At 29.4% G+C, this 13,928-nt stretch overlaps 1 protein-coding gene across 1 annotated transcript; it reads right to left on the reverse strand.

Moving 5' to 3' along the window:
- Window positions 1-12,543: 12,543 nt before the first annotated feature.
- Window positions 12,544-13,169, reverse strand: LOC114413266 (auxin-responsive protein SAUR32-like). The gene has a single exon (XM_028377555.1). The coding sequence runs from the start codon at window positions 13,095-13,097 to the stop codon at window positions 12,792-12,794; it is 306 nt and encodes a 101-aa protein (XP_028233356.1). The 5' UTR covers window positions 13,098-13,169; the 3' UTR covers window positions 12,544-12,791.
- Window positions 13,170-13,928: the final 759 nt, after the last annotated feature.

Below are 13,928 nucleotides of genomic sequence, written 5' to 3' on the forward strand. Positions count from 1 at the left end.
AGGTGTGATGACATGCTCATATACAGATGCGTCGTCTTGCATAAGAATGTTTGCAATGGCATGTGAGAGAAGTATATGTAAAAATAAGTAAAATATACTATATTAATTGTACGTAATAATTTAACTAGAGAAAAGACGTGGGCGGAAGAGAGTTAATATTTTATCTTTTAAATTTGCAAAGAAATGGGTTAATGAGCAGCATACAATTAGTTAGTCTATTTACGGTACCTAAATACCATTAGAATTTCATGTGGGGCAGATAAAAACTATCATAAATAGGGCCAGATATACACGTCTGACTCAACCAGTGTCATGTCTAATGTCTAGCTTCTTATAGGTCATCTCATTTTACAGTTTCAAGAAACTAACGATCCACTGGGTGAGTTGTAATATGTATTTTCCCACATTATTTTACGTTATTACTCGTGCTTGAATTTTTACTATTTCTTTCCTACGTATAAGGTAACGCCATTATTTTGATCGAAAATATATTATTAGTTGTGTTATCAAGTTTTTTTTAATGTGTGCAAGACTAATCTTTATGTAAAAAAGTATTCACGTCACTCCTTCTTACAAATATTTATTTTTTAATATTCGAACATCTAACCTACTGTAAATTCCGTGACTTAGTAAGTTTTTTTTAAGACTATTTGTTACCCAAGGAAGCAACATTTTTAATCATATATTATATGTTCGTCGAAAATCTCAAGTGAAGAACAAATTAAGCTGCACATTTTATGCGGATTGCCTATAAAAGAATTCTCAATTCATGTGACCTGATTATGTTATCGATAAATAGGTAAACATTTTCCAAGCTCGATCCATAGTCCTGTCTTCAGGGAAAAATCTAAATTTTATAAACTTAGACTGCACCATTTACGCCAATTGAGCCATATAAGAGACACGTGATTACACAATATACTTGAATTCAGCTGATAATGGAAACGTCAATTCAAGTGAAGTGATTTTTGTAAAGAGTCTAATTTAATTAATTAAATAAGATATAAGAGTTATTTTAAATTTTTTTACTTTTTTATGATGGATAAAAAAGTAAAATGACATACTTCAATAACTCTATCAGTATAATTGATTAAAATAAGTTTTTTTTAGCTTATTCCAACAAGTTTGTTAGTTAAATTTATGACATTTTTCCTGGTCTTGAATATAACAAAAAAAAATCAAGCTAATTAAAAATGTTAGTAAACATTATTTACTACTACAACATTAGTTAAATTTATGACATAATACTTCTAAAGCATAGTGATATTATTACTATTTACTAATGCAAGGATCCAAAGCCATAGAAGTTCACAAATAGTATAGCCGTATGACTATAGCTAGGTAGCTTGACTAGGTACACCAATTTTATGTAATTCATTCAATGATATGATATATGTTCTGCTTTTAAATTTTTGTCTTACTAATTGATCTGATAAGTCATGGCCGTTTTAGATTTGAAAGTAGTATATATCTTAGTTAAGCACAAGAAAGTAGCTAGATAGAGTTACGTATTGGTATAAAGATCGATGAGTGGACCACGCGTTATAACTTAGAGAAGAGATAGTAATTTACTTGCACTCCTGCACCAAAAGGACCAGTTATGTAGCATTAGAAAAGTAAGTTGAAGCTGTGGAACCGTATGGCATAGAACTTTTGTCTCACCATCTAAGTGAATAAAAGAGGAAAATAGGACGGCTTATATACTCTCTCTCTTTTTTTCTTTCTCAAATATAAGAATTTTTTATTAAATATAATAAAACTTCAATTAATTTTATCTTATTTAATATTATTATTTTTAAAATAATTTTTATTTAGTTAAGATGTTAATTTCAATGACTTGATATCAAGTTCCAAAAGTTCCAATGAAAGATAAATTAAAAAAATTATTTCTTCCGTCCTTGATTATAAGACTCTTAAAAATTTGTTTGTTCTTTTTATAATTTTTTTTTAATTTCTAGATACATTAATTATTTTTTATCTCCATATCCTATCTTAATCATATTCTCTCCAAATATTTATGAGAAATAGTTAAGTAGATAAAAAGATAAAAAAAAATAATAATATAAATAATTGATAAATTTAATGTAATTAATTAAGAATTCTTGTTGAGAAATGTGAATAATAGAAAGATCTTTATCACTAAGAACGAAAAAAAACATTTTTTGATTAAAATTAATATAAATAAATATGATTAATTAATTTTTTTAGTTACTATGATATTTTTTTATATTTGAAATGGGAGGAATAAATATATATACGAGGAGTACCCTAAAATTAATTTTTAAGACACCACACACACTCAACGGTGCTTCAAACTTCAATTCTCATGCATGCAGTTGGTAAAGACACTACTTTTTTTTGTGATATTTTTTATTTATACCGATAATAAATGAATGGGGTATGAGTGGGAGCGTGAAGACTGAAGTGTGTGTTGCGTGAAAGACGTCATGGGAAAGACGGCGAATAGGGAATGGGTGAATCAGAGCCGTTGCTTATGAGGATCGGAGGGCTAGAAGGGAGACCGGACATGTCGGTGTCAGCGGGAGCGTAGGATGGGGAGAAGCTGAGTAACGAGGAGGAGCACAACAACAACACCCCAAACCAAAAACACTTGTTTCACCTATCACCATTATATTATGAGTATGACTACAAGACACACCAGCACCTCTTCACGTGGACCTCTCCAACACCAAACACACTCCTCCTTTCTTCCTACTACTTTTTCAATCAAAATACTTTTTTCTTCTTTTTTAAATTAAAAATACTAGAACAAAGAGATATTGAATAGGAAATCAATTACACAATAAAACTATCTGTATAAAAACGTCTGGAATATTATCCTCAAGACCCATATTGCAGACAATTCTACCAATTGCTATTTATTAATTAGTCCTTTTAGGCATTAGAGGCTATTACTAAGAGAAGTTACTCATCAAGTCACTTTTTTTTTAATAAATTTGTTATTTCTTAACTCGAGAGTTAAAAATTAATTTCTTGAAATACTAAAATTTATCTAAGGATTTAACCTATTCTTTAATCATATATTTTAGGAATAAAATTATTAAGTCAAATCTTTTCTTTTTATACAATGATTTTTTCTTTTTACAATATTAATTAAACTGAAATACTAATATCGTAACAGTTATTTACGTGTTAATAATAAGAGTATTGTGGGATGTTATTATTTTTCGAATATTTTAGCTTAAAATTACGAAAATATTAATAATTTATTTATCTTTAATAAATACTACATTTAGAGTAATTGAATTGTTTAATTTAAAATGAAGGGCGAGGAGAAGAAGTGAAAAAAGAAAATGATTTATTTATTTATAGGAAATAGGGAGTCAAAGCGGTGTGCGTGGAATGGACGGGTGAGATTCTCCGAGCATGGTACGCTGCAGGCATGGGCATGTGATAGCAATAAATGATGGTTGGTACGGCGGGGGTGTGGGACCCGTGGGGAGGGGACAAGAGCACGTGGTGTGAATTGAAGACTTGGGTCACGTGGGGGACCAGCAATGGTGACCAGATAGGTTTGGTTCCTGTTACTGTTCTTGTTCAAGTAGGGACCACCCTTTTCAATTCAATTATGGGCTCATCACTATCTTATTATTGCTAAGGCATCTTCAACACCCTGTAGCTCCGCGACCCTCTATTGCGCATTTCTCGGGCCCTCCCCTAATATACATATCACCTGCATGTCCCCTCCACTGCACATCAATCTCACTTCCTATTATCACATTATTAACAAAAATATAATAAATACTTCCTTGCTTTCAAACTAATTATTTTATTACGTTATTTTACCTAGATAAATAATAATAATAATAAAATTATATTATTATAAACTTTTTTATTCATCATTAATATAATAAAAAATATAATAAAAAAAATACTTAATGTTACTTCAAAAAATTAAAATAATAATTATTTTTATTCCTTCACGATAATTATAATAAGAGGGATAAAATACTCAACTTAAGTAAAAGTGCATCATGATTAGTATGTGAACAAACTATACACTAATTAATAACTCAGAGAAATAAAACACAAGAATGAACAAACTAGAATCACATACTGTCAAGTTGACGCTTTTAAGACCCGCAGCTCATGTAGAAACATTGTACAATACTAGTAGTATCTCTCAAGAATAAAACAGGAAATTAACATTGACAGATAGATACTGGGTGTCTTTGACAAAATCAATGGATAAGATAGTTAAAAGCTACAAGATAGATAAAATTACTAGTTAAACTAGCTACTCATATTTTTAAAATAATATAAAATGAACTCATTTATGAAAGAAGCTTTTAAGTACTAGATTAATTAGAAGTCTTGGGCAACACAGTGATTAGAGAGAGTATCTATAAGTAAGAAATTAAGAGGAAGGGATGAGGTTGTTGTTTTTAAAAACGGTGGGAGTGAGTGGATGAGGTATCGAGTCTCAATTCTCGAGCCATAAGCTCAACAGGAAAGCTATGTCCCAATGTTTTGACTAATCAGCGCAGACATTTATTACCGTCGACTTTATATATCTAGATCTGTGCATGTCAAGCGCGGGGGAATCCAAAGATGTTTCTTTCAACTTCCAAATTCAAAACCATTTTCTTTTTCACATCCCAACAGTTAAGCTTTACTAGTATGTTTTTAATTCTTCATTGCATTAATTCTCACAAAGGATCGAACTTATTAATGGCTACAAAAGAAAGCTGAATTACAGGACCACTGTAATGCCATTTTCATGTTGATCAAATCACATTTCTATTTTTCCTTTTAATAAATGCATGGTAGGTCTTGTGGGTAGAAATAAACGATACTAGTATCTGTTTTAATTTCTCTGACCCTATGTCACGCCTTATTAATATTCCCTCACATCTTTTTGTCCGAATTTTTTTCATATTGAAAATGAGCCCACTGCCGTACCATGTTTCTGGCATTCCTAAATGCTTCTTCATCTTGATGCATAGGCAGGCTCTTCAGTAGAGAATTGCAAAACAAGACATCATTACATCAATGACAATATCCATACACACATTCAGCATCAGGACGTAGGGTGACAATTAACAAGATAAAGGTTCATATAATTGCACCTACTACTACAATTTACTAGAACCACCTGGTTAACTTTTCGGGGAACAAAGCGAATGACAAATGGCATTTGCTTTATGTGTGTAACTTGGCAAAACACAAAGCACAACTAGCTCCCTTTTGGGGTGTAAGAGAGACAGAGAGAGTAAAAAAAATAGGTAGGGTGAGAAATTGACATGTGTGATAAGTGATTCGATAAATAAAAAAAATGTGTATATAAGAATACGTGATCAAATAAAATAAAACTCTACACACACGAACAACAGGATTCATAAACAGAATTGTAGGCAAAATACCACAAAAATGGTAAAACAAGGAACGAAAATGAAGAGCAGATTTTCATGGCATGTGCACTAAGTTAAGCTATCCTACATGTTAATTTAAAATAGCTAAAGATGGGACATAGAACAAAAACATCCCCAACTTTACTCAGATAAGAATTTCCCTCAGATCTAGTACTACATAACTATGTGTAACAATTTTTTCTGTCAGCCAAATGTTTGTTAGGGCATTAGGCCGTTAACTTCCTTTTTTTTTATGACAACTATTAGTTGCTAATATTATTAGTTTTTGTTAGTGGAGACTTCATCAGTCCATCTCAATTTGCTTCAACTTAAGCTAGCAGTGCCCAGGAGTTACTACTCAATCGTGGAAAACCCTATCTTTATGGCTTTCTTCCTTTTTTGGGCTTTTTGATAGGACACTTTTAGCTTTCTACAAGGCACCACAGAGGCAGTAAGTCTTACGTAAATGCATATGCATATCCAGACATTAGCTTGATGGATATTGTAAAGCATTTGTGAACTCATTTACTTAAACAATCATATCTTCAACAACTCTACTGCAAAGGATATGCATCATTACAAACCTGACAAACAGAATACTTCAACAATTAACCATGGAGTTTATCAGGTAGATGCATGACATCTAAGGAGAAACTGGAAAAAAATAAATAAGAATCATAATACCAGCATTCAGTTACAAAGAGAAAATAAATGAAATAACCAAAATAATGTAATAATCACTAAATCAGCACAAGGTTAAGTTCAGAAACTGATTAACTCTGCCTTTCATGACACAGGTGATAGGCAACACATGCAATTCTGACTAAGAAAGTTTACTAATCAAGGACAGTTGTTGCATTATTCATCTCCTCCAAGCTCCAAGTGTTGAATGTTTTTATTGATGAATTAGTCAATAGAAGCAGTAGATGGTGTAGAGAAAAATAATTGCTATCAGTTCAACATAGCAGTATACAAATATCTATTTCACCGAATATTTAAAAACAGAATCATTTCCCGCAACATTTACATGAAATGAAGAACACATACCACAGGTGAATTCCCAATGAAGGGCAACCAAGGGATGAGCAAAAAGAGAACACATATACATAAGTTCAAGTACTATTAGTCCAAGCCAACTTTAGCAACTAAGCAGCAATATGCTTAATCAAATCTTACACCCAAAATCCCAAACAGCCTAGGTAATAGTTAAAAGCTTGAAGACAATAGATCTTCCTTAAATTAGAAGCAAAGAGGCATTCAATTCAACTTCAACAGCACATCTCCTCCATAAACCTTGGGGCATTCTCACTTCATGATTAAGTATACCAAATATAGACACCATGCTTGTCCATTCAATTTTCTTAAAAACTAATTAAGTGTTCAGAAGAACTTTTGAGGACCTTATTTAGGCTTATGACTCCTATAAACTCTATTTGGCTTATTTCAATAACTTCTATGGTCAAATTTATGACATAAGCTCATGTGATAAGAGCTTATTGATCAAGCACTTAAATCAGTTGTTTACCCAAACACATATTCATACTTAGGAGTTTTGCAGACACATTTTGAGTGCAAAATGGAAACTTAAAGTTATAAGCTTCATGTCTACGAATAGGATTCATCAGTAGCAATTAAAGGCATTTTTATCCTCTTTTTTTGATATTTCAGTTTGTGCTTTTGTCATGCTTGAAAAGTCAAGTACAAGTAAATATATAAATTGATATTATATTAAATCATGATGGAAAATAATCAATGACGGAAGAGAATGAGATCAGAATGTTTTGAGTCCTTTTGGTAAGAAATTGGGCACCATCTTGATAGAACAATAGGCTGTAGTAACCATTTAATAATAGAAATTATCACCCTTGTAAAGAATAGCTTTCTTGCCCAAGAATCTATTACCATTGATTCTATATTTATTTCTCTTGAACTAATACATAGAGCAAAAAAATTTCATCATCTTGTTTTATTTCTTAGGGGATAAACACAAGCTAATTATATGCTCCGATTTTATATAATTGGCATGACCTATGACAATCCTTCTAATGGTATCGGTATGCACTCTATAATTCTTGATTCCCATCTTTCATGTTGTTACTTGTTAGATGAACAAAATTAGAAATAAAGCATAAAAATATCAATTAATGCGGCCAAATATTGTAAAAGAGTGGGGAGAAAGGCACACAACATCTTAGTTGTAAAGAGTCATGGAATGATTGGCTCATGGTCATGACCAAGTCTACCAGACCCTCCTCCCTTTATCCCTCAAGAAAAGTATTCCTCACTTTGGTGAAAATAGAAACAAAATCTGAGAACATACTACGGAGAACTAATATATAAAACATTGATAGTTAAACTCCGGATGTAATAGACTAAGTTTTTGGATAAAAATTATCAAGCAATGAATCATCTTGAAAGCTTAAGATATATATTTAGTCCAAGTCTATGTGTATACTTTATACCTCTAATGCAATCCCTCAAATGAATTTGGGCTTAAGGTTTGACAATGAAGGCACCAACTTTGCCTCTGAAATTAAATTGAGATGAGATAGGAGTATTGAACAATTGATTACTTGAAAATGAAGATTTGTACAGTAATCTTTCTGCATGGGAGTATTTTGTCTTGTTCGAATAATACTACCTCTCTGTCTCGCTTCCATCTTTCTATCATTCTATCAAACAACCAATCATCTATTTGACAGGAATCTTTATAATTCTAATCATAAGAAAAATTTATTATTCATATCCTTCCATAATTGATTTGAGTAAGAAAAATAAGCATTTATAATAAAATTATTTAAAATATGATTGACAAAAAAAAATGTTACGATAATAGAATCTCTTCATGTGTTGTTGAACAAATATAATATAAAAGTAAGATTTCTAATATAATAGTTATAAAAGAAAAAATATGAAGTATATATAAAAAAACCTGAACAGTAATAATAATTAAAAATTATAATAACAAAACACTAAAATGAAGAAGAAGAAGAAAAAATAAAAGTGATTCTTGCAAGGAAAAAAGAACAAATAATGAAAGATAAAGAGAACGATAATTTATGTAAGAACAACTTTTTAATAAAAGCATGATATTGATTCAAATGTTTATTCAATTTCATAAAAATTATTTAAAGAAATAATTGGACCTAAAATCAAAATATAAATATAAAAAATACTAAAAATAAAAATATAAGCAAATTTATTTTTTATCAATGATGAATGTAGATTCACATTATATCTTACTAATCTAAAAAAAGTTAAATTTTGATTTTGACTTTGATAGATAACACAGTTCAAAGTATCATTTCATACATAAAAAAGAAGAATAAAAGAAATGACATTAAATCAAAACATATAATGACATAACAATAAAATGAAGAAAAAAGAAAAATAATGTGAGTGATACTTACAAAGAAAAAAATAATGATAAAAGAAAAAAAAAACTAAGATGATATATCTAATCAAACATGGTCTCCAATTTCTACTATTCACTCTCACAAAATATATTAGATAAATAATTTATATAAGAACTTTGTAATAAAATCATGATATTGATTCAAATATTTATTCAACCTCGCAAAAATCATTCAAATAAACAGTTAGACATAACATCAAAATATAAACATAAATAACACTAAAAATAAAAATTTAAATAGATTAATTTTTATCAATTATGAATATAGATTTACCTTATGCCTTTTCGAAGAGTTAAATTCTCAATTTTGACTATGATCAATAACACATTCAAGTATCATTTTTCATACATAAAAATAAAAATAAAGCATGAAAAAATGATATTATAATAATGAAAAAAAAGATAAAAAGCACACTCGAAAAAAATTGGATGGATATTTATAACCCTTTGAAGTAGAGTTTATATTAAAATGGTAGTAAAATTTTACTTATAATCAACGACTATAAATATTATTAATTTTAAAAATGATTTCATTATTAAAAGCTTTAAAGAATAGTAAATTTTTTATAAAGAATCAAGAGAAAAAAAAATAAGAAACAAATAATATATTATACTATTTTAATATATAATAATAATAATGTCTACTGTTTTATTATATATAATAATAATAATAATGCCTTGGACAATTTTAATATATATTATTTTTCAGTATATAATATTATAAATATTTTTATTTATTTTGTGAAAGATATAATGTAATGTACCTTCTTTTTAAAAAAATAAAAATAAAATTAAGCATAGAGAAATATTATTTAATTTACTATTAATGTAAAAATTATTTTTTTAGGATAACTTTAGAAAATTTATATCATTTTTAGAAATTCAAATTAACTCATTTAAATCAACTTTTTAAATCTTTATGATTTAGTCAAAACTAACATAAAATAAAGAACAAATGGAGCAAATAAAATCACCTTCCCTTTCCCTAATTTTTGTCTACTTCTTTATACATATGAAATTGACGGGAATAATGTTGAAAATATGTCTAAAAATAATTTTGAAGCGAGATTTTTCTTTAAAAAACTTGAAGATATATCATATAATACATATCTATCTTAATGTTCCAAAATATAAAAATATTCTAGCCCATAACTTGAAATAAAAATATATTAAGGTGAACCTGAAACAGCATCCATGGGCGAGTTAGCCCATAATCTAGACTCAGTCTCAACTTTTCTTTTCTTAAATATTCTAGCCCAACGTGGCTTATGAGATCACCCAGCTAATGAACGAAAATAATACTGGCCCATCGTCCATTCTTATTTCTATGGTTTTCTTCCCATTTCATTTTACTTAGGCTCTTTGAATTAAAATAAAATATAAAAAGGAGAAAATAAATTTAAAAATATGTTACTTGAATGGATGCAAATAATAAAGAATGGAGTAGAAAAATTCCTCTTTACTTATATGAATGAGTCAAAAGTGAACAGAAATAGATAATAAATAAATAGTTCAAAAAGATTTTCCTACCAATTAAAAATATTAAATCTAATACAAAAAAAATCATTTTTAATATAAAAGTATTTATTAGTATTAATATTATAAAATTTATTTAATTTTAGAAAAATAAACACAAAATTAAGCAACCCAACATCTCCCTCCCCCCCTCCCCGGGTCTTGGCAATTTAGAAGGATTTTTTTTTTACATGTAATACCAAAAAAAAAAAATTCTATTTCCTAAACCTTTAAAAAAAAATACTCTCAGTGAAAAAAATCTTCATTCCATATCTTCTCTTACCCTTTCTCTTTATTCACACTCGAATAAACATAAAGATCATTATTCTTTTCTACAAGAAAGAAAATAAATAATGATGTTTTTTGTTTGTTTTTTTTAAAAAAAAAACAGAGGAAAGGAGAGAAAGAAAATCATTTTTAAAAACCAAAATTCATTTTTTCGTATTTTAATTTTTCTTTGATTCAAATTTCAAAAAATTCTCTCTTCTCTCATTTTTTACAAACAAATAGAAGACTACGTGAAATCAATGAATTAGTGACGAAGATTGTTTTTTGTTCTCTCTAATTCTAGGATCACAGATTCGAAAATGAGTAGCCAAATTTACTCAACTCAACATTAAAAAAAAAAAAAAAAAAAAGTCTTTCTTTATAAATAATATGGGGTTGACACGCCCAATAAGCATACATACAAGAGACACATGTTCGAAATGAGAAGTTGGGACATTGATGGGATCATCGTCCCTCTTCTCACCAAATGAATTACAACTTTTGAGTAGGAGCCAGACAGAGACTCAACGCAAGGCCACAAAATTTTGCTTTAACAAAAGAGCATATCCCTAAGTTGTAGAATAATCCACCAAAAAAGAGACCTTTGCTATTGTGAATTCGACCACCACTCGCTGCCAAACCTGTCGATCTAGCTTTTCAATGGTCCATTAACTTTAATCTTTATATTATCAGTTTATCACCAAGTGGAAATGTTGTCAAAAGAAAATTTGTTTCTAAAAAGTAAAATACTATGTTGGTCCGGGACCATAAACATGGAACAATTAGTTAGTGTGCATCCACCAAACCATTACACCAAAAGTATATGTATAAGTGAAATAAATTATGATCATAATAATCTGCATAACTGAGGTTATATATTTTTATTTAAATAATTCTTGTTTTTATTGAAAAAATAATTATATCAAATCTCATTTACTAAGATTGTTAACCACTAAGTTTCGTCCCTAATACTTAAAAAATCATCTGTTAACATGTTTAAATATAATTTACACTATTCAATTTCCATCATGGGACATGCAAGTCTAATTAACTGAGTTTCATACATAAATAATATGTTTGAAAAATATATAATTAAATTATGATTGAACATAATTTTAAATTTAAATCATGATTTATTAGTAAAAGTTAAGAAAAATTCTATGACCAAACTATGATTTTTACAAACTATAATCCAATCATGGCATCACTTGTTTTCTTCGTGATTCCATGCACGGATTAGTTGTCATCAATTGATCACAAAATTAACAACAACAAAGTTTTATTTCATTATATAAGATCGATTACAAAAATCACATAATATTATTCGATATAGCTAAAAATCAACATTTCATACATTATTTTTAATAGCAATTGCAAAGGTGTTATAAACAAATGAGAACTTGATTACTAAATATCTCCTTTTTAGATGAATTTAAAACCTGTAAGTTAATCAAATGAGCTATAAGCTAAGTGATGACTAATCCAACACATCCATAGCTAGTCTACAAATAATAACCTAATTGATGAACTTAATTATATATTTAAAGAATTGTAAACGTAACTCAATCAAATTTAATTGCAATTAAATAAAAATAAAATTGTATTGATACGAAAGTGCATTTTAAATTAAGCTCATCATAACAAAAATAAAAAATGAAGTTAGTTAATATATATTTTGGTTAAAATTAAACTCATATCCTACGCATAAACACCTCAAACAATCATGCCTATTAATTGTCTTGCTCTTGTCTTGGATCGACAACGCATGCTGATGCTAATTAAATACGTAATCGCCAATTGAAAATTAATTGTACCCCTTACGTGCACGTATATACAGTATATCACTCGGCTAGATTTTTTTCTTTTTCTAAGAAGTTCGATCGAATTTATGCTGTACGTACAGTAGATAAACATGAACCACATTAATTCTGGGCTCTCTTCAAATTCAAGAAAACTTGGAAAAATGAGAGAAAATTTAAAGAGATAAACATATCGATCCAATCCTCCAAATAAGCAAAATCACATAGACAAAGACTTCTCTAAAGCATGGTAATATTTCTCTCCAAGTGTGTAGTTACAGAGCGGTGTCAATCTTTCTTTCTTTTTATGTTTTCCTCTATTTCTTGAAAGAAAAAAAGAGGTAAAGGTGAAGCTTGGCAGAAAAGAAAGAAGCACAAGCAAAAGCAAGAAAAAGAAAGAAAGAGTATAAAAGTGAGCTAGAATTAACAAGCATGGAAATACAAGGCGTGAGGAAGTTGGCGATGATGGTGATGATGATGATGTTGGTGGTGGTGATGGGTAGTGGATTCTTTCTCGATTCTCCATCGGAGATGAAGAAAGTCATCGACTGAACATGGCAGTTTGAGAGGACCCTCGGTGTGGTAGCCATAAACCTCATAAGCCTTATCCAAAAGGTGCTTGAAGAGAGGGTGATAAAGATACGAAATTGGGATCACAAATCTTTGAGACCCTCCACCGCCACCTTCTTCTTCCACTTGAACCGCGAGCCAACCCTTCTTCACCTTCATCTCCTTTCTTGCAAACTGAGAGAGCAAAGCAAAGGAACCCTAGTATTATAGGTGCTCCCTCACAAGGGTAGGTAATGTGGTTTTTCTTTTTTATATAGAAAAAACAAATAAATAGGGTTGTAAAATTGTAATAATAAAAGAGATAATAACTTGTTGTTGTAGTATTGTATCCGTATGTATGTTGTGTACGTGATACGGAATCAAAACAGTTCCGGAATTGTAGGGACTACTACTCATGATATGGACTTGAAATTAATTTAAGGTTGATAAAATTTACTTAAAATTGAAAACTAATAGATGGCTAAAAATTTACTTAAATCCCGCTTATTTAGTAAAAGCTGTAAAGAGTAGTTCTAAATTTGCGTCATTTGCCGCTTTTAACGTAAAAATAATTAAGAAGATACCCACTAAACATGAATGGAGTGCTTTGTAGCTAAGTGGCTAACTAGTGGTTGCGCTTTTTTACAACAATAAATAAAAGTTACGATGGAGATGTACTTTATCGTTTAGTTAATATTTTGCTTTCATTTTGTAATAATAAAATTAAATTATGCGAATCAACATTATCTTTTCTTTTGGATTTTTCTTTTTAATTCTTTTTCTTGTACGCTGCGGTTAGTTGGGGATTAAATAAAATCTCAATTATAATTAGAAGAAGACAACAACCTAATGAATGATGACGAAGAAAACAATTAATGCAGTCATGGTCAGATTAGTATCACACTAACTATCACTCAGCATCCTACGGATATGCTTTATTTTATTTTTTCTTTATCCAAATTCTAACCGTCCGATCTAGTAGAGTCAGTACATAACAAAATCGCAGAGACT

This window comes from Glycine soja, chromosome 5 (genome assembly GCF_004193775.1).
Source record: "Glycine soja cultivar W05 chromosome 5, ASM419377v2, whole genome shotgun sequence".
Taxonomy (NCBI): domain Eukaryota; kingdom Viridiplantae; phylum Streptophyta; class Magnoliopsida; order Fabales; family Fabaceae; genus Glycine; species Glycine soja.